This window comes from Sebastes umbrosus, chromosome 24, assembly GCF_015220745.1.
Source record: "Sebastes umbrosus isolate fSebUmb1 chromosome 24, fSebUmb1.pri, whole genome shotgun sequence".
NCBI lineage: Eukaryota > Metazoa > Chordata > Actinopteri > Perciformes > Sebastidae > Sebastes > Sebastes umbrosus.
The window spans coordinates 2,914,697-2,941,552 of NC_051292.1; the positions used below are offsets into that span (position 1 = coordinate 2,914,697).

The window sequence follows — 26,856 nt, forward strand, 5'->3', positions numbered from 1 at the left end:
AAATCCCATAAATCCCATCATATATGTGAGCAAACTGCTCCCTCTTAAGGCCAACATTTCTTCCACATCCCATTCATGTCCAGAAGGAAGTGGGCGAGATGCTTCCTGTTGCACGTTAAACATGGCTGATCTTTGTCAGACTGGTGTGAGTTGGTGGACACAATGACGCCTCATTCATTGATCGTTGCAGTTTTAGGATGTGAATAATAACTGTATGGTGAAAGAAGACAAGCAGCAGAGATGCTTGTTTAGATGCTTCGACGTCTCCTAATTTAAAGGATAATTCCAGTTTATTATATTATTTTGCAATATTTTTGTGGCAAGAGATCTTGTAGTATCATTGCTCAAACTAAGTTTGACAGGACAGGAAATATGAAGTCATAGGAGTGCCATAAAAAAGAACAAATCTGTAAAAGAATAAGAAAATAAATGTTGAAATATAAAGAGAAATAAAAAAAATAAAAAAATGGAAAGATAAATAAATAAAAGAATAAATACATTTGGAATTATAAAGACAAATACAAATATAAAAGGATAATTATAAGCATTTTCTTTTATTTTCACATTTATTTGTTTATATATTTCTGTATATATATCTTTTAAAAATATATCTTTATTTATTTTTGCATCTCTTTATTTTATGTCATTTATTTATTTTTATCCCTTTATTGTCCCTTTTTCTTTTCCCTATTGCTTTCCTAATATTTATTTTTTTCTTTCTTTCTTTTTTTATATTTCCAAATTTTTTTATTTACTTATATATTGTTTTATTTGTTTATTTTTTACATTTTGCATTTTTAATTTACTTATTTATTATTTTTTATTCATTCCTCTTTATATTTCCATATTTATTTTCTTATTGTTTTATAGATGTATTCTTTTTTATGACTCCTTTGACTCCATATTTATTTTAATAAATGTTGTGCAGCTTTAATAATTATAATCTGAATTGTATCTGGATGTGATTCTGGTTAAATTTACACCTGTATTTTGTGTAATTTATAATCAAACAATACCAAAAAACAAAAGTTCAATCAATAATCTATGTTGACTGATTAATAGGCTTACCCTTGCCCTTGGGTTTTTAATAATGTTATAGTAATTTTACTTACTTTTAAGTAAGTATGAAGTATGCTAATAAGCTAATGATGTTTTTAAACAACATAATTTGATGAGTTTGATGATCAATTTTAGTCAGACTATTGATAACAATATAGAGTGATTAAACATCTGTAAATGTTATGAAAGTTTACAGTGTAAATTCATCATCCCATACATTCAAATGTGTTTGAATGACAATTAAATCAACAATACATTAAATTTGCACTATTTACATATTCTAATTACATATAATACACTATTTTAACTGTAATACTTTACATCTGATTATTGATTAGGAGATGAAGGTGATGTAAAATGTAGAAATCTCACAAAATAGTAGGAATGTAAACACACACACTCTTGCATTCATATGTTAAACCAAAAGTTATTTCACAGATCTTATAAATTAATTTGAGGCCGACATGCTGGCAAATATTCACAATTAGTCTTTGAAATCAGAGAGAAGGAAGTAATGGAAATAAGACGTTTTTTGTACAACAGGAAGTGAGTTTGGCTGCAGGTCAGAAGGCGTCCTTTTACGCTGGAAAAGCTCTATAAAAAGCTGCAGCGTGCACGAGTTCCCATGTGAGTTTTAAAGCTGCAGTTTTCAGCCACTAGAGAGCAGCAGTCGTCCATAATCTCCACAGATTCATCTGAGTTCTTCTTACATTCTCCATATTTTACATTAAATCAGAGCCTCAGTCAGGTCTATAAATTCCCCATCCGTCATGATAATCCCACTGAAGTTCCTCCTGCAGATGTTGCACATCCCTGACTCCACCCAGTAAAGAGTCTCAGCACCGAACCTCCAGACTTAGACTCTAATGATGCTGATGGAGGAGGAGGCTCTGTGGAGCTACAAGAGAGAGAGAGAGAGGAGAGTCAACACATGAGTCATAAATAGAGAGGGTCACATATATGAACATGACTCATAAACCTCAGGAAGGGAGTGCGTGGGCCGTACTCACATGCACCGCCACGTGCCGTCATGCACTTTATGTATGATGTCTGGTAAAGATTTACCGTTTAATCAATGACGTGTGCAGACTCCACACTGCAGATAGGCTCAGTGGAAGTAATTGTGCTCTGAAATAATTCGTACTGTTGGGAGCATCTTGTTATCGAGGCACCCAGATATAACATGAATCACGTTTGGCACATCTTGTTTTCCACTTGTCTCTGCCCTGAGGCCACTTGTTCCAAAACAACAACTTTTTAATGGATCTCGCCTCTAAATCTGACATTTGTCTTCATTAACATGCATCCCATACCCATTATATGTAATAAATCTTTGTCCAATTAAAATGTTAACCTCTTAAGTCGTTATAAACTCATGCCGTGCAGCCAAACTTTATTCAAACTGACTGAACTTTATCTGAAATTTAAGCTGAGATACAAAAGTTTCTAAATATACCAAATATATCAGGTTGAATTTAGGGGAAAATGATGCACAAAACATCTAGAAGTCATCTATCTAGGGCATGGAGTCACAGGTTTGAGTATATCCAACTCATTGCAGAACAAGCAGAGAGAGGAATACGATGATTTTTCCAATTTTAAAGCCACGTTAGGGGAACTATAAGGACATTAAAGGGTTAATTATCTCTTGCCTGTAATGCAGCTAATTATATTAGAGCTGAAGTCATTAGAGGAGTAATTTATTAGAGGGGATCGGCGGAAAATTAGTCAGCGATAATTTTTGATAAGTGATTAAGTGTTTGAGTAATTATTTCTAACAAAATTAATTAACAAAATGTCAACAAGATTATATTTGGTTATTAAAAGACACTGAAGAACGACAACAAATCAATGCAAAATGACTAAACTTCAAACTTAAACGTGCTGATAGTGCATGCAAATAGAATAAATCTCATCTCATGCAAACACATAACATGATGGAGAATGATGATTTCCTTTAAAGGTGCAGTTTTAGTAGCTATATCTGCAAGAGATGATTTAAGTGTGATCTATGGTCTTGGTTTGAAGTGCTATTATAAAATGCTTTCTGATGTTCATTTATGCACCACTCATTGATTTTTTGAAGTATGATATCTTTGCTCTAACTAACTGGAAGCGAAGACTGACAGATTTGACTCGTCTCAAACAACTCGGCTCACTTTTACCGAGCGTGTCGCAGCAACAACTCAACAAGCTCTCTCTGTGTTTCCAGCCTGGTTGTTTTATATTTAGCCATGATGGCAGCAGCCTTGGTTGCTAGGAGATCACTGATGCAGCTACAAAGGCTCTTCAGAGACGAAACAAAATACTCCTGGCAGCCAAGAATGATCATGCATTATAGAGAGGCGCAACTACAAGATGAGAGCGGGGGAGAAGACGTTTGACAAGAGGAAGTTTTCTTAATGAAGTTCAGGGAGGAGAGTAGAGATGAGTCACCCTGCTGCTGCGTACGGCGCCATTGTTCAAGATGGGCGAGCTGCCGGCTGAGGCGTTGTAGTAGGAGGGCGTGGCTCGGACCAGCGGCCTCTTGGTTTTGTCTTTGCTGCTGTTGGAGTCGTTGTCTTTGATGATGTCATACTGTCGGCAGAAGAGGGCGATGACGGCTGTGGAGGACATATATATATCAGTATACTCCAAATGCATCCTTTAATCCCTGATTATTCTTACATACTTGTAGCAGAGTATTTTTACAGTGTGGTATTAGTACTTTTACTTAAGTAAAGTGAATACTTCCTCCACCACTGATAAACACACAGAGATCCAGGCTGACCTGCCCACAGCAGCAGCACGGTGGTGATGATGAGCAGCTCTCCCGTCTGTAAGTGAGGCGTCATGCCCAGACCCTCCATGGCCGGTTCATCTGAGGACACATAGAGACGACTTTATTAACAAGGACAAAAAACAAAGTACAAGAGGATGGTAGCTTTAGAGCTTGAGTAGCTGCCAAATAACAAAAAGCAAATGATATAAAGTAGGGCTGTCAATCCATTAAAATAGTGAATCTTTTATCTGAATTTTTTATCATAAAATGTTCCTTAAAGGGAGATTTCTCAAGTATTTAATACTCTTATCAACATGGGAGTGGGCAAATATGCTGCTTTATGCAAATGTATGTATATATTTATTATTGGAAACCAATTAACAACACAAAACAATGACAGATATTGTCCAGAAACCCTCACAGGTACTGCATTTAGCATAAAACAATATGCTCAAATCATAACATGGCAAACTGCAGCCCAACCGGCAACAACAGCTGTCAGTGTGTCAGTGTGCTGACTTGACTATGACTTGCCTCAAACTGCATGTGATTATCATAAAGTGGGCATGTCTGTAAAGGGGAGACTCGTGGGTACTCATAGAACCCATTTACATTCACATATCTGGAGGTCAGAGGTCAAGGGATCCCTTTGAAAATGGCCATGAGAGTTTTTCCTCAACAAAATTTAGCATGAGTTTGAAGTGTTATTTAACCTCCTTCACGACAAGCTAGTTGGTACCAATGGATTCATTAGATTTTATAGTTTTATATGATACCAGTATCTTCACTCTAGCTTTAAAACTCGCGTTATTATCGCGTTAACTTTGATTGATGGAGGTGCAGATTTCAAGTGGTTTAACTTGCACATAAATATGTATTTGTGTAATATGTAATATGTGTTTATTTACTGTGGTCCAGGACTCCGGCTGGATAATGGTCGCTCCTCTCCAGAGTCCTGAAGTGGACGGCTCGGCTGGGCTGGCTGTCATCCTGCGGCCCAACAGACTGCACCTGAACACCCCCAACAAGAAAGATAGTTTCTTCAGGTGAAAGCATGAAGCACTCCTCAGGTAGTTCTCTACAGCTGAACGCTGCGTACAGCTGACATTAATAAGGATTATGTAACGATGACAAGAAGCTGCCTGGCGAGGGTACATTTAGGGAGGAAGATGGTGCTTTGGTTTTTGGATCGTGAATGATCGTTTGAGGACGAGCTGTAAACGTAGAAGCAGACTGAAAGCTTGGAAGATAAAAGAGGGAATAGAGATTTCAGCTAAAGACACATCTGGGGACATTTTCAGCAAAGAATCCACCCAAAAATGAAGCGACTCGCAAGAAGTAAACAAGTTTGATGGTGTGTTTTCTCGTTCAAACAGAACATTCAGATATCTCTAGCAGCGACTGTCGACGAGTTTGTGGGCAGAAAATGTTAAATTCAACAATTATACAGGGAGAGAAATCCATCACAGGGGCACAATTACATACACAAGAGGTCTAAATGTGCCTCTGTGTAGACATTAAGTGGAATGCAATGAGTTTTCTCTGGAGGTTGTTGTTGCAAGTCATTCTAGGAAAATGATTAACCAAGGCAGAAGTGGGTACAAAATAAAAGTTAATCACAAAATAAGTCCCTGAATTAATATAAAATTATTCAAAAGTTTGTCCTTCTAAAAAAAATACTTCTCTAATTGGAAAATTTGAAATAATCAAGAATAATTTATTATATTTTCATTTGTATTTGTTCATTTATTTCTGTATAAATGTATTATATATATATATATTTCTTTTCTGTAATTTAAGAAAACATCTATTTATTTTTATATCATTTATAATTTATTTTTATCCCTTTATTTTTCCCTATTATTTTCCCAGATGCTTTTGCTTTTCCCAATATTTTCCCTTTATTTATTCTTATATTTATTTCTTTTTATATTTTCAAATTTGTTTCTTACTTATTTATTTTTTTATTTATGTCTTTTTATATTTCCACATATATTTTATTTATTTATTTATTTATTCCTCTTCATACTTCCACATTTATTTATTTATTCTTTTATTTATTCCTCTTTATACTTCCACATTTATTTATTTATTATTTTATTTATTCCTCTTCATACTTCCACATTTATTAATTTATTCTTTTATTTATTCCTCTTTATACTTCCACATTTATTTATTTATTATTTTATTTATTCCTCTTTATAGTTCCACATTTATTTATTTATTTTTACAGATTTATTCTTTTTAATGTAACTCCTATGACTCCATACAACCTGTTGTCATTGACCTTGAGTTATTTTTTTAATCAAAAACATAAAAAATCTTATTAACATTCTGAATAATGATATTTACAAGATGTATAACTACAGTCTGACTGGTTTATTGGGTAGTGAGAAGCTCGGCAAACCAACAAATTATAAAATCCTTCACCAAACTCCAGAGAAATTCTCCTATTTCACCGTCCTCTCCTCTACATGAAGGTCAGAGGTGAAAAGTTAAAAAGTCCACCCTCCTGCTGCTGGCGAGGCGTCGGTGCATCGCTCAATGACTCTTCTGCAGAACAGCTGCTTGCTGACGAGCACATTTAACATTTAGTCCTCCAGCTGAAGGACAATCTGCACCAGTCTGTTAAACTATAATGGATTATACAAAGTTGAATAGAGTCATGATAATGAAGTCACATTAGATTCTCCTCCTCTGTAGTTTGTGCTTTTGATTTAAGAAACTTTGAGCTGCATAAAGAAAGTATTACTAGTGTTATGTTAATTCTACACAGAGGAAGTTAATAAGAATTAAAGTGAATTTCTAAAATGCAGTTTATCATCAATGAAGTTCCTCAGTTAAAGCTGCACTGCGGACGTCCGTAGAAAGTGTCTAATTTGCAGCTGTGTTGAATTTGTGTCTTGCTTTTATTCCAAAATTACATTATTACAAAAAAATCTCACTCAACTCAAATCCACTTAATAGCTTTTTCCAGAGCCTTCAACCACATCTCACAGTCTTCCTCAGTGGATGAGTTTGCAAAGTTTTCAAGACGTGACAAATTATTATATGATTTCCTCCTGATAGTATGGAGTCATAGGAGTGCCATAAAAAATAATAAATCTATAATAAGAAAATAAATTTGGACATATAATGAGAAATAAATAAAAGAATAAATAAGTAAATAAAAAATGTGGAAATATGAAGAGAAATAAATTAAAGAATAAATAAGTTTGGAATTATCAAGACAAATAAAAAAATATAAAAGAATAATACATTTTATTTTCACATGTATTTGTTTATTTCTTTCTGCATAAATGTATGTATATACTTAAAATATATATATTTATTTATTTTATAAATATTAAAAATACTCTTTTTCTGTATATTTATTTTTATATTATTTATTATTTATTTTGACCCCTTTATTTTCTGTATTCTTTCCCTAGTTGCTTTTGCTTTCCCCTATATGTTCTCTTTATTTATTCTTTTATTTCTTTGTTGTATTTCCACATTTATTATTTACTCATTTATTCTTTTGCTTATTTTTATATTTCCACATCTATTTTCTTATTTATTTTTTACAGATTTATTATATTTTTATGGCACTCTTATGACGACCTCAGGGTATTTATTATTTTCTTTTTTGTCAAACTGTTTTTTCACTCTCAACATTATTAAATTTCTTATTAAAATTCAGAATAATGTGATTTGTAAGATTTATAACTGCAGTCTGAATGGTTTATTAGTAGTTTTTGGGTAGTGAGAAGCCCACAGCTCTTTATTAATGCCAAGTTTTATAATTGATTAACCATTAATTAAGTTGCATCTCAGAATTTACAAATTATAAACCTAATTTATGGTAATTTATCATCAACAAATCAGGTATTAACTGTCAGACTGACCCTTTTACTTAGTCTTCTTTGAACATGACAACAAGTCAACTCAAACTAGATGCATGAGGCAGCTTTTAAAAGAGATATTTAAGTGTGTGTGTGTGTGTGTGTTTGTGCAGCTCACCTGGACGCTGTAGTGCGTGTCCTCGTCCAGGTCCCACAGCACACACCAGCGGCTGGACGTGTTCACCTCTCTGATGGAGCGCTGCATCAGGCCGTCCTGCCTCTGGAGACGAGACAAACGCATGAAGGGACGTGTCATGAAAACCACTGCTGCTCCGTCGTGCCTAATTTAACATCGTTATTTCACTAGACAGACGTCATGAATGCCAACAAAATCCCCCTGCTGTAACGAGCTGCTTCGCTTCACTCATATAAATTCAGCTCAAGCGCCTAGTGTCCCACTGGGGGGAATTAGGTCTGCAGGAAAGGTAACACCAGCAATCATCATTTGGAGGAAACACAAGAAACACATGTATAGTTAGACATAGATACTCTGGTGCAGATATACTGGTGCAATAAAGACGCCTTTAAGACAGAATTCAAGGGCAAATATCACATTCCTAGAGTTCATGAACTGATTTTAACCTGGTAAAAATACATCTTTAAATCTATATCTAAATCTAAATATTAAAGGGACTATTTGTAACTTTCAGAAATGCTTGTTAACAGCGACACCTGTGGCCCTTAAGTCGCGCTTGCTCGCTCTAAATAGACATGAACGAGCATCGTTCATAACAGTGAGGTAACAAACGTCAGCTAAAACCACAATATCACTCTATATTTCAGCTGCTTGGCAGTAATGTTAGCTGAACAGACGAAGGGCTCTCCATGAATCAATGCTGATCCTAGTGTTGGCTTTTCCTGCCTCAGCCTCAGAAACGTTATTGCCTCCCGACTGCGCCTGCAGGGAGACGATAACATTTCTCTCTGCGGAGCCCCGTCACTTCCCAAGACACGGGAAACCTCCGTTGGTCTGGAGGAGCTGCAGCAGTTATTTCTGCACAAACGTCCACTGTACATTCACTAGATATTCTCAGAGCTAAACTAACTCTTCTGCAGTGTGGAGTGAGTGTGTGAAATATTTGAGCTTTGCTATAAAGCTTGTTTCTTGCATGAGTATATTCTTACTTTGGACATCTTACCATACTAACAAAAGGCAAAACGGATTCATTCAAATTCACTTATTATCACAGTTTAAGACAAACTTGTTAGCAAACAGTTGCAAAAAGTACACATCCAGCAATTATGGAGCAACGTTATCATTCATTTAGAGTGGTGTTTCTCTCCATCTCATGAATATAAGTTAATTACACAATGGTTTAGAGTTCAATTCAACATATGTTTAATTTCTATGTTCTTCTAATTACCCACCAGAGGAGAGAAAACTTTCTAAAACCCACAACCAGGTCAACCGGTAAGCCCACCGTTTATCTTTACAAACTGTTTTATTCCACTAGATATAAAGTATACGCTGCAGCCGGCGGTGGGTGTTAAAGTCTAGTTCAGAAAGAGACACAAGTTTCCGGGCGAGTAAAGCACTAAAAGCTGAGGAAGAGTCAATAAATCAGGCGGCTGGCAGGACGCTCGAGGCTCTCCAGATGTCTGAATCACCAGAGACTCTGCAGAGTCAGAGAGGTGTATCCTGGCAGCTGTGTGAGGGTCAGTGAGGAGGCACAAAAAGACCATAAATTAGATCTTTATGGAGGATAGAAGTTAATTAATACCTGTGACTCAGCTGTAGGATTCTCTGATTTTGGAATACAAATACTCCAAATTAAAAAAGATGCTGCAAAAGCAACTGGCATTACCTGGATATACAAACTGTTGTAGTAGGCGTGGTACTTCATCATGAATAATGTATTTCCATTAGTACTATAAAGCGTTTGGCTTTATCTTTGGCTGATTCTGTATTTGTAGGAGAGTAATAACATTAAATATTAACACATTAATTACATTTTTTACTGGGAATATTAGCAGAGGAGGTGAAGTTCTTGTTTCATCCATAAGACTGAAGTATACCTGCAGTCCTTTCAGGCAGCACACAGCCGAGAGGTAAAGTAAGGGCATCCTGTATATCTCCTGAGAGGAGCATTAAAAGACCGTAAAGTCCTTGCTGCTGCTCTTTAAGGTTACTTTCTGCAATAATTAAAATTTTGCATCTGTTTCATTCGTATCTTTGGGAATAAATGCCACTTTTTTTGTACTCCTGCCAACCAAACCTGCTTCTTTTATATGCCCTTTAAAGTTTTCCAGCATCTGCCCTTTATATGACTTACAGAGAGTATGAGAAAAATGTGTTTTTAATATCAAACTGTTAAAGACGAGGAGAAGGCCAAAACAGGATTCTCATGGCCTCCTCATCTCCAGTGGAAATTACGCCATTTATATTTACTCTCAGTGATAAAAAAAAGCACCCAAGAAAGGTGATTTATAATGAGAAAATTTAATTACTTTGGTGGAGGTGCAAATATTTTCTCGCTCTTTCAAAAAAAAAAGAAAGAATATAAGACCAAACATGAAAGAAATAAAATTTCACATTTGGTTTTATATTCTTTCCATTTCCATTTATTCTATTATTTATTTTATTTTATCTTATTTGATTTATTTATTCATATATATTTTACTTTATTTAATATATTATTTATTTATATTTTTATTTTACTTAATTGTATTTTATATATTTATTTATATATTTATTTTATTTTATATATTTATTTATATTTGTACTATTTATTTAATTAATTAGTTAATTTATATTTTACTTTATATTATATATTAATTAATTTATATTTCACTTTATTTTATATATTTATTCATATTTTTATTTTTTTATTTATTTATTTATCTATTTTTAGATGTTTGGGATCGTGGGGTGGGATGGGAGGAATATATGCTATTATAAAGTTGTTTGACACTTTTCTGAGAACTACTGTGAGGGATCCAGTTTAAAAAATAAAGAGTATAAAAAGAAAAGATTGAAATAAACATGTTAAATTAAAGGTTTTGCAGGATGCAGGAAGTGTTCATGGCACTTTTTGGCAAAATATTAGTACGGTGTGACATGAAAAAAAACAAGAATTCATTTAGTTTTCTTCAGTTGGATAGATTTATCTTTTAGCTTGCTCTGTTATGGTTTAATCAAGACAAGCGGCTGCCTTTTAAAAAGGTCGTAACGTCAGTAAAACCCCAGCCCTGAGATCTACAGGTGAAGACAACATTTGCTATTTTTAGGTGAAGACAGAAGTCAGCAGCAGATAAACAAATGTCTCCTCTCTGTCACAGGCTGACAGTTTCCTTTTTGTCACCGGTTAAGAAACACGGCGCCAGCTGAGCAACAGACTCCATCAGCAGACGCAGCATCCATGGATTTATTTGATCACCGTCCACCCACATTAATCACCAATTAACCTCGTGATAGTTTGGATTTATGAATCAGAACGAGGATTATTGTGCGTCTCTGATACACAATCTCAAATTGGGTTACTTCCTCTGAGTGTGTTGTTGCATAATGTGTGAATCTCTCAGAGCTTCTGGGATTTGGAACAACTTCAGATGAGTGAAGCAACTCTTTGTCTGAGCAGATTCACTCGTCCTGTTTCTCCTTCACAAACAGCTTGTTACTGAGAGATAGGAAATAATCTCCTGAAGCAAGCTGGTATATATATGAGGGTCCAAACCGAGCCTGAAGCCTGACATGGGATCATTGTTGCTTGGTTTATTTCACACCTTAAAAGCAGAAATATCCTGCAGTGTTCTTGATTGACAGCAGCCTTTTATGTAGATATTTTTTAGCCCTTTTGTACATCTTCGCCCTCATGCAGAGACACTTTCGATGACTAACATCCTACATGGATACCTGCTCCATCACCTCCCCTATTAATATTTGAGTAAGGTTTTTACATAAGAGCTTTCTGAGGTTGTGTCAGGAGATGTTTTACATCTCCGTCCCGTTTTTCTTGCAAATGCCACCAGGTTGATGGATTCTGAGTCAGACGTGAGACGACTTTAAGGAGAAAAAAAAAGAAAAGCTGTTTGGCATCGCCTCCGTTCGTCGCTGTGGATGTTCCTCCTGTGAGACGAGTCCTGGCCAAATCATTTCCACTAATGGAGACGACTCCCACTCAGAGCTCAGCTAATGTCTGATTCTGCTTTCGCCAAACTGTGGGTGGTAAAAACTGATTAGAAGGAAACCAAGCTGAGATAGCAGGAGAGGTGAGAGGAACAAAATGTGGTGATATATGAGCAGAATTAAATGCGTACTCGTAGCCTCGACCCCCAGGGAGTACTGTTGCGTCTGTAGGGGAGAGTGGAAAGACTGGATTTGTGCAACTAGTTTGATTATATAAAATGTTTTCCATTGAATCAAGTGTAACACTTGTTGTGATTCAGAGTGTGAAAACCAGTTAGCAAGCGAGCACAGAGGTCAAGGCTAAAAGTAAAAGATAAATGGTTGAAGCAGTTGACTAAAAGTGATGAATAAAGCACTGGAGTCTTATATTTCTGCCAATTCTGAGCTTATTCTTTCAGTCAGTATCAAGTATTATACATCATATGATTCAGAGGAACACACCCTTTCTTTCTGGTGCAGTGTGAAGTCACCATCATGCATTACCTTTGTGTGAGCAAACCATATTTGACATTACAAACTAGAATTACCGCCTCATGGTTGTATGTTACATTCACGTCTCTCCAAAATCACTTCATCGTTTTATCCTGTTAGACGTTTGTGTGAAATTGTCATAGTGACCTTTGACCTATAAAATCTAATCAGTTCATCCTTGAGTCTAAGGGGAAATTTGAAGAGATTCCCTGAAGACGTTCCTGAGATATCGCACTCACGAAAATGGGACAGACGTAAGGTCACAGTGACCTTGACATTTTGACTACGGCTGTCACTGGTGTGGAAGCATAAAAAAACAAAATCAAACGGCAATGTAAAAAAAGCAACCAGGGAATTTTTGCTTTCTACAATGTGAACAGATGTATTTAGATGTTTTGGAGCTCCATGTGAAGTTTGGTGCAAATACACATTTTCCTAACAGACATTTCTTGGATATTGACCTGGGCCAGCCGCAACGCCAAATCGGGGGTGTAACGTGGGGCCCACCTTCCTCGGACCACACCCATCTTCGAACTCAGCCTTCATTTTGATCTCACCTACACACCTGTAAAGTTTCATGATCCCATCTTGCATGGTCTTGCACCACAGGTCATATATAATAATATTAATACGGAGCAAAAAGTAATGATAAAGAGTTAAATGTATCAGATAAATTGTTTAAATAGTAATAAACAGATTAAATTGGCAGCTAATACTCATGGATAAATGGATGAAATGTCCAGCTTGGTGGTAGTAAATGCAAACTAAATGATCATTTGTATGAACACATTGTTGTTTTATATAATCAACAGCATTCAATTACATCCAATGTAAAGATGGAACAAAGTTGGAAACATTTCCATTATTGTCAGCTCTTTCTCGCTAATTGAATACACAGAAAGTTCTAGGTCTTTTTTTGGCTGGACACTTTTAGTAATCAGGAGATTCGTTTTTTTATCCTTCCTCCAGAAAGAACCTGCGTCACCCAGCAGCCGACCTCGACATTAACAACTTTAATGTTTATGAGTGACTCAAAGCTACCGGAACTGTGAATGATACAGTGTTTTAAAAGAATCCACTTCTCTACAGATAAAGACGATCACAAAAAGAATACATAATTCAACTTTGAGAGAGCGGTTAGTTGGAGCCCTGAGCGTGGCGGCGATCCAACTTTTCTGGGCATTCGATTCACAATTTATATCCGTTCAATTTGTATCCCTGTGAAATGAATTGGCTGTAAACCAAATGAGAGCACAGAGGGGGGGACGGAGATCAGGGTGAATTTGACGGGAGACAGATTGACTAATTATTTTCCAGGCTTTTTGAGGATTGAAGTAATTAAGAAAAATCCATCTTTGTTGCCACACATAGTAAATATTCACACACACACACACATACAGTAGAGTAGAGGGATGCTTCACTGTACCTGCTGTGAGATGGAGTATCCAATGACGGTGTCTCCCTGAGGGACGTTCCAGGTCACCATGGCCGAGTGCGCCCTCAGCTGGGTCACCGACACGTTCACCGGGGCTGCTGGCACAGCTGTTAACACACACACACACACACACACACAAACAATGGTATGACTTGTTTGTAAGACACTTTACACGTCGAGTTTTGCAGAGCGTTCGTGTCCTACTGCAGCAAAGAAAACTTCAAATTAGGGGGGTACAGGAGGTCTTTAGCAGGAGATAGCAGGTCAACAGTAGATGTCACATAGAAGTGGTGTACATCATCTGAAAGCTGTGAACCTGGAGATTAATTTGAAATGCAGCTCAGCACTGTGTGTCAAGTTCTTCTAGTCATAAATCAGAAAAAAATATAGTATATGATGGTCATTCCCATGTTCACTTATCCCTTATAAGTTGTTGCAGTAATTTTTGGGTTGATACCATTTATTGCACACATTTGGTGCTAAATGTAATCATTTTTATACCACTTAAATTGATGAAAATGATCAATAATCCCTCCACAATACCACATTAAGACACCAAGACCTTAAGGAACACCATAGAAAAAGCCATGCTGTGATTTGGTTTCAAAAACATTTGACATTTCTGCAAGAATCACATTTTTCTACGATTGGATGGCGAGGGTTTCCTGTTTTGTAAACCGCTCACAAACTCCCTTATTGTCAATTCAGCTAGGAAAGCCATCCATCCTCTGAATGCTCTAGGTCTCTAGTTTGTGGCTGCAAAGTTTCATGACGCTGTGATTATCCTAGAGGTCACCACAGGTCATTTTATACAGTGAGGTCAAATTCAAAAAAGGCGAGACTACCCACCCATCTATGGGTACCCATAGAACCCATTTTCATTCACATATCTGGAGGTCAGAGGTCAAGGGACCCCTTTGAAAATGGCCATGACAGTTTTTCCTTGCTAAAATTTAGTGTAAGTTTGAAGCGTTATTTAGCCTCCTTCACGACAAGTTAGCATGACATGGTTGGTACTAATGGATTCATCAGGTTTTTTAGTTTCAGATATCTGTCGCTTCAGTAGCTCTAAAACCTGCTACAGCCTCTGAAAGACAGTAAAGTCGGCCGCCCTCAAGGAGTGGAAGAGTTAATCTGCTGCTATAACAGCACCACTCTTCTCTTCTGGTTCCAGGTGTTCCACCAGATGTTGGAGCTGCGAACAAGAAAGCGAATATGTCAAACTAACAATCTACATTAGGCCGGTGTTCTCTGGTTAATATACTGTATAAATGTCCTGTAGTCCCTCCAGTGTCCTGGTCTCTAGCTGGACGTCCTTAACACATAAACAAACAGCTACACTGATACTCCATCACGCCCACGTGCCGCCGCCTGTCCCAGTGTCCTCGAGCAAGACACTCATGAGGACGACTTCCCCATCTCCTCCGTCACTGTTGATTAAAGTGTCGGCTAAATGGCTGAAATGTAAATGTATGATCATGTGCAGGAGACACACTGTACTTCCACACTTGAAGGCTGATATTAATGATCCTCTGGGGGCAGGTTGAAATGGATGGGCTCGCTGAGAGACATTTAAATCATCAGTAAAAGCTTTGATGTCCGCTGAGGGGGAGGGAGAGAGAAGGTAAATAAGGATTAAATCATAATAAATGATTTTATTCATTTTGTTTTTTTTCATGGGGAATAATTAGCAGAAAAGAAAAGGGTTATAGATACAGAGAAAGAGTAGGATATAAATGCTCACAAAAGATAAACAACTGGACAGAAAGAAACCAGGAATCTGAAAAGGACAGAAAGACGGAAACTGTCTCTGAAGAAAGAAAGACAGAAAGACAGAAACTGTCTCTGAAGAAAGAAAGACAGAAAGACAGAAACTGTCTCTGAAGAAAGAAAGACAGAAAGACAGAAACTGTTTCTGATAAAAGACTGAAAGGTAGTGCTAAAGAAAGACAAAAAGAGACAAAATTTGACAGAAAGACCACAAGAAAGAAATAAAACACAACAAAAAGAAAGACAGAAAAAGATAAAGAGACAGAAAAAAGGCATAAAGAGGACAAAACAAGATAGAAATACAAAAAGAAAGACAAAAAGGAACTTAAACAAAGATAAAAGAGAGAAAATCAAAGAAAAAATTAGACAGAGACAGAAAGAAAGTCAAAATGAGACGAGTAAGAATAAAGAAAATAAAGCAAAACTAAAACAAGAAGAGAAAACTAAAAAGAGGGGAAGAAAGTCAGCAGGAAAGACACAATAATGAAGACAAGATGAGACATCAAACTGAGAGAGAAAGACAGAAAGGATCAGGAAAGTGATGAGCAGGCGTCCTTCCATAAAGTGATGATATAACGTCTAATGGAATCAATAAGTGGAGTCAGGAGCTATTGATCACTTCACTTCACTTCATCCACTCACACTTCTTCTTCTTCTTCTTCTTTTAGTGCAGGACCAGAATAGCTACTCAACATATTTCTCGTCCATTTCTGCGGCTGCAGAAAGTAATTAATGTGAGCCCAGTGGAGGAGTGTGTGTCTCCGTGTGTCTCTGTGTGTCTCTGTGTGTCTCTGTGTGTCTCCGTGTGTGTGTATGGTTTAAAAACACCATCAGAAGGAAGAAGAGACGTCGGCGCAGCAGCCAATTAAAGCATCGAGGCTAAAAAAAGGACATTAAAACGCTGAGCTTTTTTGCATCACGACAAATTATAGAAATCTGAATTCTCTTCAGGTTTTGTGTTAGAAAATAGAAACAATAATGAAACAGCTACAGCTCTGCATATTCTTTCCGAAGAGGACAAAACTACGGAGCTGCAAATTAAGAGAAAACAACCAAATACAGCAACACGCTGCAAGTAAAAAGTGATGCACGTAGCTGCTTGTTGTTGCCATGGTTTCAGGCTCATGAAGTTACATCAAATTACCTGTGCAATCTTTCATTGATGTTTCTTTATTTGTAATCATGTGTTTGTTTATTTCATTCTAACTGTTGCAGCCTCATAGTGTTGTTTTTGGTCTGATGTTGTGTTGATTGTCCATGAAGTACTCCTGAAATGACAGCAGCATCGCCTCCTCTTAGCTGTAAAATACAAAGAGAACAGCTCATTTCCAGGCTGCTGGAGGCGGCAGCACTGACACCAGCTCTCCAAACATTCGGTGACAGACTAAAAAAAGTATCAGACGGAAAGCATCCAGTCGGGCTCTGTGGAGGATGACCGTGAATGTCGAGCTCTGTCTCAGGCTAACAAGCTAACCACAGCTCATTACGCAGCCGTCCTCCTCGCCCTGCAGGACACGCCGGCCAAACACTGCCTCAGTCTGAAACAAAATCAACACTCTCCCTTTAATCTGTCTGTGATTTCCTACATTTCCCAGCATACCCTTTGACAGCACACAGGGAAGGCTTATGGCCCCGCTGCCCTAAGCATGTGTAGGTGGAGTGAATGAAAGCACAGCGAGAGAAAGAGAGTAGGAGTATTTTTTCAGTTCAGAAAAATCAACATTTGTGACTCTACCCAGCCTGTCCTGTGGCTGCAAAGCATTCTGGTCTATTCCCTGATGCCGTGGGCGTAGAAATTGGCCGCTGCGCTGATAAATTCCTCTCTGTATAATTATTGAATGTCTGTGCTAAATGGTGGCAGCAGAAAGACACAAATCTCTTCATTTTCTGAGATTAAATGCTGCATTAAATGGCCAAAAATATGTGAAGAAAACCAAAATATTACACCCACATGCCACAGTTGAACATCTTATTCTGAAAACACAAGTGGAATTTAGTGCCGCAATTGATGGAAGATGCAAGTAGACTTAAACAGATTCACTTTAGGATGCACAGTGAGGTGAAATGTGCAACATGTATTTGCAAATTGTCCAGGTATTCCGGGGCTCAACTTGTACAGAAAACTCAACTCAACTTGCTTTCTAGCTACAGACAACATCTGGACAGTGTTGGCAAATAAACCCAGACAGCACTGCAGTCTAGAGGTCAAATTCATGTGACTAAGACCCTGATCAGACAGAGCATGTTTTGGCAGTCTGGGGCGGCAGTCTCACTTAAAAAGAGTCTAAAATCGCCACTCTTTCTTCTGTTTGCCTCGTTATTGTTGCAACAGTGATACCTTTTCAGAGTTGTAAAGTCCTCGCATATCATTTTTAAACTGTTGTGCAATGTTTTGACATCTTGGTAAGCCTTCTGTTTCACCAATCTGTTACTCAAACTGGACTTCCTTTATTGTATTTCATGTGAAGTCAAGTCAATTATATTTATAGAGCCAATATCTCAAATCACAAATTTGCCTCAAGCGGCTTCACAACAACCAGCCTCTGTCCTTTGACCCTCGATTCAGATCAGGAAAAACCCTCAAACATGCTTCAACCAATGCTTCCTCCTGTATTTTTTTAAATGCAGAGCTGGTTTGGGTCTAAACACCCACTAACGCGCTGCAGAAATCTGCTTTGCATTCTGTCTGAATACATCCTTCATGAGGTAAGATAAGGTAAGGTCTGGCTCATAGTCGCTGATCCAGTTCACCCCGAAGGTTTTGGATGGGGTTGAGATCAGGTCGAGTTCTTCCACACCAAACTGGGTAATCCATGTATTTATGGAGCTGGCTTTGTGCACGGGGAACGGTCAAGGTTAAAGAGGAAATGGTCTGGTGGAAACACATATGCATGTCTACTGGAGGATTTGTCCTCTACGGAGAGAATAGAAGATGTAAAAACATGCGTACATAAATAAAAACATGCAGAAGAATCCCGTCCTCCACCTACACACACATTGAAAACCATGTTCCCTTGTCTCTGCCAATGACAGCTAAGATCCCCCTTGAACTCCCATCACGTTACGGCTGCTAAATCCAAACCACTTTCATCTGCCAGCGCTGCAATGAGAGTTCACACACTTCTGCAATTACATTACACACATCAGGAGAGGAGATGAGAGGGTATATGGGCTTAGATGGAGTCAGGAAGACAGAGGAAAGGAGATGGAGATGAGAGAGAGGGAAATTCAGCGGCGAGGGAGAGGAAGAGGAGGATGAAAGACGACAGGAATATGACAGAACAAGGGATGAATGAGTCAGAGGGAGAAATAAAGGGATGAAGAGGGAGCTATTATCTCGGGCACATATCAAGAGACGGCGAGTGAATTTTCAATCTTTTGGTTTTGAGAGAAAAGACGGACGAAGGGCAAAGTGAGACGGATGGACGGAGAGGGAGGAAGAAAAACGATCAATGATGGAGGGAGCGGTGAGAGGTGGAGGGAAAACAGGGAGTAGAATATGGCTATTGATTAAATGATGAAATATAGCCGCTCAGGTGGATGTAAGAGCACACACACACACACACACACACACACACACACACCATCCTTCGTTTGTCCTTCAAGTTTTCAGCTGGTTTGTCCGAATCATATATTTATGCCCGCTCATCATTTTTTAAACATTTCAGGATGCATTTAGTCACTTGTCCGGTCTGTAAATGTTCTATATTTAGTCACATTCGGGATTCTCCTCTTAACTGTAAACCTCTAAAATCTAATAATACACAATATAAACTATCACCATTCACAAAATGTGGCAAAACATAGATTTCCTCCACCACCCAGACCTCTTAATAGAAGAAAAACTCTGTTAAAAAGTCATATTATAATAACCAATGCATGCTGATTAAGGATTCATTTGACATTAATATCAATTGAGCAGTAGCTCAGTCCGTGGGGATTTGGCTTGGAAACCGGAGGGTCGCTGATTCAAGTCCCAACACAGACAAAGTACGGAGTGTGGACTGGTAGCTGGAGAGTTCGCCTCCTGAGCTAAGATGCCTTTGAGCAAGGCACCGACCCCAAACTGCTCCCCAGTCGCTGTATAGTAGCTGCTCACTGCTCCTTATTTACTCAGTTGGGTTAAACGCAGAAGCTATATTTCACTGTGTGCTGTGCTGTGTACGATGTGTGACAATAAAAACGTTTGCATGAATGAACGATCTTATCAATATTGTCAATTTTGGTTTCATTTTGCAGCAAACAACAAGCAATAAAAAGGAGCTATTTTCGCTACTTTTTCAGGACTTAAACCGAATTCACATCAGAGCAGCGGCAAATTGCGACGAGCTGCCATGCAATGTCTATGAAAAGCTGAGTGCAGCCAGACAAAAGCTGGGAAAAGTTGAACTTTCAACGGCAAAGAGCCAATCAGTAAACAGTTCCTTTGACTCCTGGGAAATGTTAACCTACGTTATAAAGAATTTCTTCCCGACTGAAACACACAGATATGTTTCCCGGCTGCAGAAAAATGTAATTATCGCGGCCAGCTAGTGTGAATTTGGCGTTATGCTTCTTTCCGTAAGGTCTCAACCTTTTCACAAGAAATTACAGCTCACAGAGATGTCTAAAAATGCCTCATCTATCGTCTGGAAATGTTAAGTACTGCAGTGCGTAAACATAATTTATTAGGAGATAACATCGGTTCCTCTACAGTACACTAGACGGGGAAATCTGCTTCACTTTTGGTAAGAAATTAGAGCTGAAGTTCAACTGAAGACGCTCTTAAAAATGTGTCTTATCTTATTCAGCAAAAAGATTTGAATGGTATGTTTGACCTTAAAAGAGAGTCATGATTTTCTCTGAGTCCAGAAACGGTCCAAGGACGCATCAGAGTGGGCACAGAGACAAAAACATTCAGCACATTTTACCAAAAATCTCTGAATTTCTGTAGGAATAGATACCCTTATTATCTTTTAGTTGGCTTTTACAGTGGCTCAGTCTATTTCCTGAAAACGCCTCCTTACATACATGATGCATGCTTTGATAAAAGTACTACTCTCATCCTTTTTTGGTCCTCAGAAGTTTAGAAAAACTCATGAAAACACAGCCGACGGTTTGATCTTTCCACACAATGCTCTGTTCAGTTATTGTACTACGAGACGGACAAAAGCTCCCACCAAACATACATTTTCTTCTCACTTCTAGTATACGGTGTTTCTCTGCAGCTCCTAGCAACACCACAATAACGGCGTCTCCACCGGCGACAACAACAACAACAACTGCAGGCCTCGTGACAGCCGTTGTTTACATGGTTTCTGCTGGGGTAGAGTAGTCTCTGACGTACGACTGTAAATCACAGTGTGCTGATGGACTCAGACAGTCTAATCTGGGTAATGGCTCGCCGTACCCGCTCTGGGATGGATGAATGATGATGCACGTCTGTGTGTGTTTGAGATACAGCAACAACCTGTGCATGTTGATGAAGATACAGTTTGATCAATGGGCGCCTGGCACACACGTGTAACCGGCCGCCAATCCCTCCCACTAAGACCTGACTGACGACTGAAAGAGACACAAAACACAACACTTGTTTTGGCTCAAAACGACCGCTTGGTCTCTTTGTGGTCATTTTCTTTCTCTTCATGGTCACTTTACATCTGTTTGTGGTCGTTTTGAGTCTCTTTGTGGTTGTTTTGCATCTATTTGTGGCTGTTTTGCATGTCTATATGGTTGTTTTGTATCCTTTTGTGGTTGTTTTGTCTCTCTGTATGGTTGTTTTGCATTTCTTTGTGGTTGTTTAGTCTCTTTGTGTGGTTGTTTTGTCTCTCTGTATGGTTGTTTTGCATCTACTTGTGGTTGTTTTGCATCTCTTTGTGGTTGTTTTGCATCTCTTTGTGGTTGTTTTGTCTCTCTGTATGGTTGTTTTGACTCTCTGTGGTTGTTTTGTCTCTCTGTATGGTTGTTTTGCATCTCTGTATGGTTGTTTTGTCTCTCTGGATGGTTGTTTTGCATCTCTTTGTGGTTGTTTTGTCTCCCACTCAGTAATCCTTCTACAACTATGATTATATAACGGTAAGACATGATAAGAATTTTAATTCTTGTTTAACTAATCATTTTCTGATTAATGACCACATTATGCAACAACATTTATGAACTGGACCCAAGTGGCAGCAATTACCTGAACATTTTAAATTGCTCTCGGCCGGTCGAGTTAAGTCACGTCCCGCAGTAACCCATCAAAGTGATGCAGCTAAGTGAAACGCCGAGGTGGAAGAAATCCCCCCAAAAAGGAGCCAAGGGAATCATTCAAATCGTCAGGTTTCCAGAGAAGATCAGAGCGAGCAAAGAGAATAAATAAAGACAATCAACAATGAGAGCAGCAGTGAAGTGAAGCGGAGCGGAGAGCCTTCCCTACATGAATAAAGCAGCTCTTTGCCCTGCTTCTTTTCAATAAAGACCTCCCGTGGTCCCAGTTGGTGCATCGCTATACTCCCTATATATGTGCTGCGAATATCCAGCTTTTGTCTTTGTGCTGCTTTTCAAAAAAACAAACCATTGTAGGATTTTGGGTCTGAAAACGAACCGCTTTTCATCTCATTCCCAGGTTTTCATCTGGGAGCCGACCACGTTGGTTCAGAAGTTCATTCTTGAGTTCGAACATGTTTTACACCTAAAAAAACACGGACAAACTCAACCGAAAGCTCCAAAACAGCTACTAAATGGACCTCAATGACAACAACTACTTCCACAGTCAACGAGGATTTATGATAAATCACAATAAGATCAATATTTTACACATATTCAAGTGCAACTCCTTAAAGCTTGTTTCTCCCCCAGCTGTTTTTCATGAATGAAATCCCTGATTAAACCTGAAGCAGAGAGCAACAAGACGCTGAGCTCCTGCTAAGATGAGATGTTTACATCATGAGAAGGTGAAGGCCACGTGGGGGAAGATAAAAGGCTCAATCAATACAGAGACCCATAAACGCTGATTAGCTGCTCCTGGTAATCAGCCAACGAGAAGCACGTTCATCTGCCAAAGGTTACTTCTCATAAAAGCTTGGATAAAGATAAAGAGAAGAGGAATCTCAGCAGTGGTTTAGATGATTTAAGTGCATTCCTGCTAATGAAACAGAGAGAGGGAGAGAGAGAGAGAGAGAGAGAGAGGATGCATTGAAATTCTAATCTCCCAACAGACATTCAATTAACGTTTTGACAGTTTTACAACAGATGTTTGTCACCCCAAATCACAAACAAACAGATGAAGAAGCAGCAACACGTTCATGTAAATGTGCATCCAGTTTGACCCTTTTGTTGCTTGTTTAAATGATCTTATTCCACGTTTTCTGACATTTAAATTCTGTTTCAGCTTATTCTAACTCTTCATTGAAGCTATATGATGTTTACACTGATGTGTTTTATACAGATTTCCCCAAACTTCAGCCTGACATATTTACTATCTTTAGAAACATTTGGATCCCAGCTGGAATTTTAAATAAAGTGATCTGGGTTGGAGCAATATTTGGCTGCACAGCGTGAGTTTGTACCGACTGGACCACCAGCAGGTTAAAGGGATAAATGAATCAATGCAGAGGAGAAAAATATGCTAATAAGAGATGTTTAGCACTGAGAACATGCAAAACAACCATCATTTTGACCTTTTTTTGACCAAAATACAGTTTGAACATGATGATTTTTTCATTTCTATTGAGAATGATCTTGAAAACAACAAGAGCAGGATGAAAAACAAGAAAACTAAATGTCTATACATGAAGCAGCTTGCACTGTGAACACTGAAGATGAGCATAACTTCCCTCTTTTTTAGTCCACAATACAGCATGAAGAGTTGCATTGTTTTAATGTCAATTTTGTTTCCTGGTAAAGATAAGAATAAAGTTGACAAAATGTTCAACAAAGAGCAAGCAGCTTGAGGTGACGGCTCAATAAGTGCCACTTCAGAAACACCTGAATGATCACCTGCAGGATTGACTGCTTCTCCTACTGTCATAATGGTATTACAGCCTACTTATTGTTGTTAAACATGTCATTTCTGTTAATATTGCAGAGAAATAAATCATGAATCAACTTAATATTTGATCTGTTTTGAGAGAGGTGATTGGAAAGACGAACAAAAACAGATTTAAGATATATTTCAGCAAATTTCTGGGTTGAAAATTGTCTGGTTTACTGATTTGATGAGATAAATATTGCATTTTTCTAATGTATTTTTGCATGTGAGCACCTTTGAAACACACATGCATCATATCCAATGGTGCAAAATCTCCACATTATCTGAATTCAGCCAGATGTTTGCACCTGGCAACGCTGTTCCTGGACTTCACTGTGATGCAACATGGACATTTCTTTTCACTGTTTGCACTTAAAGAACACCTGATTTGCACATCTTTTATTTTATTCTTGGTCATTAGTGCTTTATATTATATATATATATATATATATATATATATATATATATATATATATAATATATATATATTTTTCCACTACTATAACAGTCCTGTCTATTCCTCAGCTTTGTTATCCTTGTCCCTATAGCTGTTTTTTTCTGTAAGAGCATGCTTAGAGAGATGCATAATTGCTGAATAAAAGCAGATTGTGACATTGAGAATGAGAGACAGAGACTCACTGGCTCCGACCATCCCTGGTGTTATCCAGCAGGCCAGCAGCAGCAGCAGCAGCAGCAGCCCGAGGTCCAGGTGCAGAGACGCGGTCATAACCTCCTCTGTCTCTCTGCACACCTCTGGCTCTTCTTCCTCCTTTAACTCTCCTGCGTTTCACTGGAAGTTCATCTCACCATCACCATCATCTTCATCCTCAGAGCTTCCACACTGCTTCCTCTTCTCCTCTGCGTCGCTTCTTTTTTATTCCCCCCAACTTGCACAAAGTAGGTCAGTAGGCATGCAGATTCAGATGTGGAGGATGGAGATCCAGAGGATGCATAATAATCCTGCACAATCCTGCACAATCCTGCACAGCACCGGAGCAGCTAACAGGTAGAAATCCGCCTCTCCGACTTTCAGCACCGCGGACAGCGACAGACACGAATCGATGATGCTGAGTGACGATTTCAATAAATAAAGAAGAAGATACTAGAGAGAGGTGGTCCGTCTCATCCAGCTAATCTGACAGATTATAGGAAGCCTGGAGGATCAGAAAATGTCTGTCTGTCTGCAGGAGCTCCGATGGTAACTCCTACAGCCAGCCAACCAACACACACACACATCCTCCAACACACACACATAAACACAGCAGGCATGCACGAGACTGACGTTACAAACCCTGTCACTACACTGAGGATGAAGGAGGAAGAAGAGGAGGAGGAGGAAGAGGAGGAGGAGGAGAGGATGTTGGTGCAGCATGTCATCTCTCTGAATTACCTGCATGTTGTTAGGTGGCAACTGTTGATTAGCCTGATTTCATTTGACATGCCTTTACAGGATTGGATTAGAAATTTCTGCATACTGGGGTCCCTAAACAGACTTGAATTACATAAATTGGGTATCACTGTAAAGCTAAGACTCTTGTTGATCCGATGAGCTCAACTGTATTCATGTGTGATGATGTTAGTCCCCATAGTAGACCTATTCTCTGAACTAGTATGGTTTGGCAACATTACATCATATGACCACAAACTCCTGATGAGGACAGTGAAACAGCATCTAAAATGATTGGATCACCATTAACCACAGTTACAGGACATTTACACCACTCGCTGCAGGAAGAAAGCACTTTGTATCATGCAGGACACAAGTCATCCAGCATATATCTTTTCTCTTATTATCTCCCTTTAGGGAAGCGCCTGCAGAGCATTACAGTTTTTACCCTCAGGCGGTCAGACTACTGAACTGTAGCACTAAATGAATGCAGAGCTGTGGATTGTTTTATGGATGTTTTAGGTTGTTTTACAATTTTATTCTCAGATATTGTCTTATTTATTGTATTATTTAGCAACTGTACTATTTATAGATTTTAAGGGCTGAGAGAGAGCCATCAGGGTAAAATGCATTTCATTGCATTCCACTGTACACTGTACTTTTAAATGCATATGACAAATAAACTTGAAACTTGAAATTTTGACCTCACAGTATAAAATGACCTGTGGTGACCTCTAAGATAATCACAGCCTCATGAAACTTTACAGCCACAAACTAGAGACCTAGAGCATTCAGAGAATGGATGGATCAAACTAGAGACCTAGAGCATTCAGAGGATGGATGGATCAAACTAGAGACCTAGAGCATTCAGAGAATGGATGGATCAAACTAGAGACCTAGAGCATTCAGAGAATGGATGGATCAAACTAGAGACCTAGAGCATTCAGAGGATGGATGGATCAAACTAGAGACCTAGAGCATTCAGAGGATGGATGGATCAAACTAGAGACCTAGAGCATTCAGAGGATGGATGGATCAAACTAGAGACCTAGAGCATTCAGAGGATGGATGGATCAGACTACAGACCTAGAGCATTCAGAGGATGGATGGATCAGACTACAGACCTAGAGCATTCAGAGGATGGATGGATCAGACTACAGACCTAGAGCATTCAGAGGATGGATGGATCAAACTAGAGACCTAGAGCATTCAGAGGATGGATGGATCAGACTAGAGACCTAGAGCATTCAGAGGATGGATGGATCAAACTAGAGACCTAGAGCATTCAGAGGATGGATGGATCAAACTAGAGACCTAGAGCATTCAGAGGATGGATGGATCAGACTAGAGACCTAGAGCATTCAGAGGATGGATGGATCAAACTAGAGACCTAGAGCATTCAGAGGATGGATGGATCAGACTAGAGACCTAGAGCATTCAGAGGATGGATGGATCAAGGTACCAAACTTTTATACATATAAAAAAACTGTAAATGCACATAAAAGTCCATTTCAAAAGATATAGATTTATCTTGTAACCTTTTGACCTTCAGGTTGGGAACCACAGGAGACATAAAAGATCAGATTTAGGACCCTGTAAACTATTGATGCCTCTATAATGTCACTATAAATCCATGTAGCATTATTAAACTGAAGTATCAGAAGCCTTAAACTGTATTTGGATAAAAAGCAGCAGTAAAATAACTAGATTTATGCCCCAAAGTAATATTTTATGAGGTACAGTTATTCACAAAACTGATCGTCATATTCTCATAATATTAACCTGAGTTGTGGCGACCACTCATCTATAAAATACATCAACCTTGCTTGTAAAGTAGACTCTATAAACAGAGGACATGCAGCTTTTTCTATGGTGTAAACTGGCATTTGTCCCAGATGTGGTGTCAAAATAAAATACGTGTTTAATAAAGTCCTTGTTTAAAAGCTGCGGGGCGGCAGTGACTCTCTTCACAC

At 38.4% G+C, this 26,856-nt stretch overlaps 2 protein-coding genes across 2 annotated transcripts in view; one reads left to right on the top strand and one right to left on the bottom strand.

The window, feature by feature from the left end:
• Nucleotides 1-26,856, top strand: part of LOC119484008 (multidrug resistance-associated protein 4-like) — a 221,378-nt gene that overhangs the window by 23,584 nt on the left and 170,938 nt on the right. The gene's annotated exons all lie outside the window — the stretch shown is intronic.
• fndc4b (fibronectin type III domain containing 4b) lies at nucleotides 806-24,805 on the bottom strand. Its single transcript, XM_037761801.1, has 7 exons — nucleotides 24,136-24,805; nucleotides 13,728-13,843; nucleotides 7,823-7,924; nucleotides 4,729-4,831; nucleotides 3,830-3,919; nucleotides 3,496-3,662; nucleotides 806-1,957 (listed from the first exon to the last, which is right to left on the bottom strand). The coding sequence occupies exons 1-7, from the start codon at nucleotides 24,221-24,223 to the stop codon at nucleotides 1,916-1,918; spliced, it is 708 nt and encodes a 235-aa protein (XP_037617729.1). The 5' UTR covers nucleotides 24,224-24,805; the 3' UTR covers nucleotides 806-1,915.

What these genes read in the sequence shown, in the direction of transcription:
- fndc4b (XM_037761801.1), bottom strand. Translation starts at nt 24,223, where the DNA reads ATGACCGCGTCTCTGCACCTGGACCTCGGGCTGCTGCTGCTGCTGCTG. An exon ending in GATACTCCATCTCACAGCAG is followed by an intron (nt 7,925 to 13,727) that starts GTACAGTGAAGC and finishes TCTCGTCTCCAG; the next exon opens with AGGCAGGACGGCCTGATGCA. An exon ending in AGCCGGAGTCCTGGACCACA is followed by an intron (nt 3,920 to 4,728) that starts GTAAATAAACAC and finishes ATGTGTCCTCAG; the next exon opens with ATGAACCGGCCATGGAGGGT.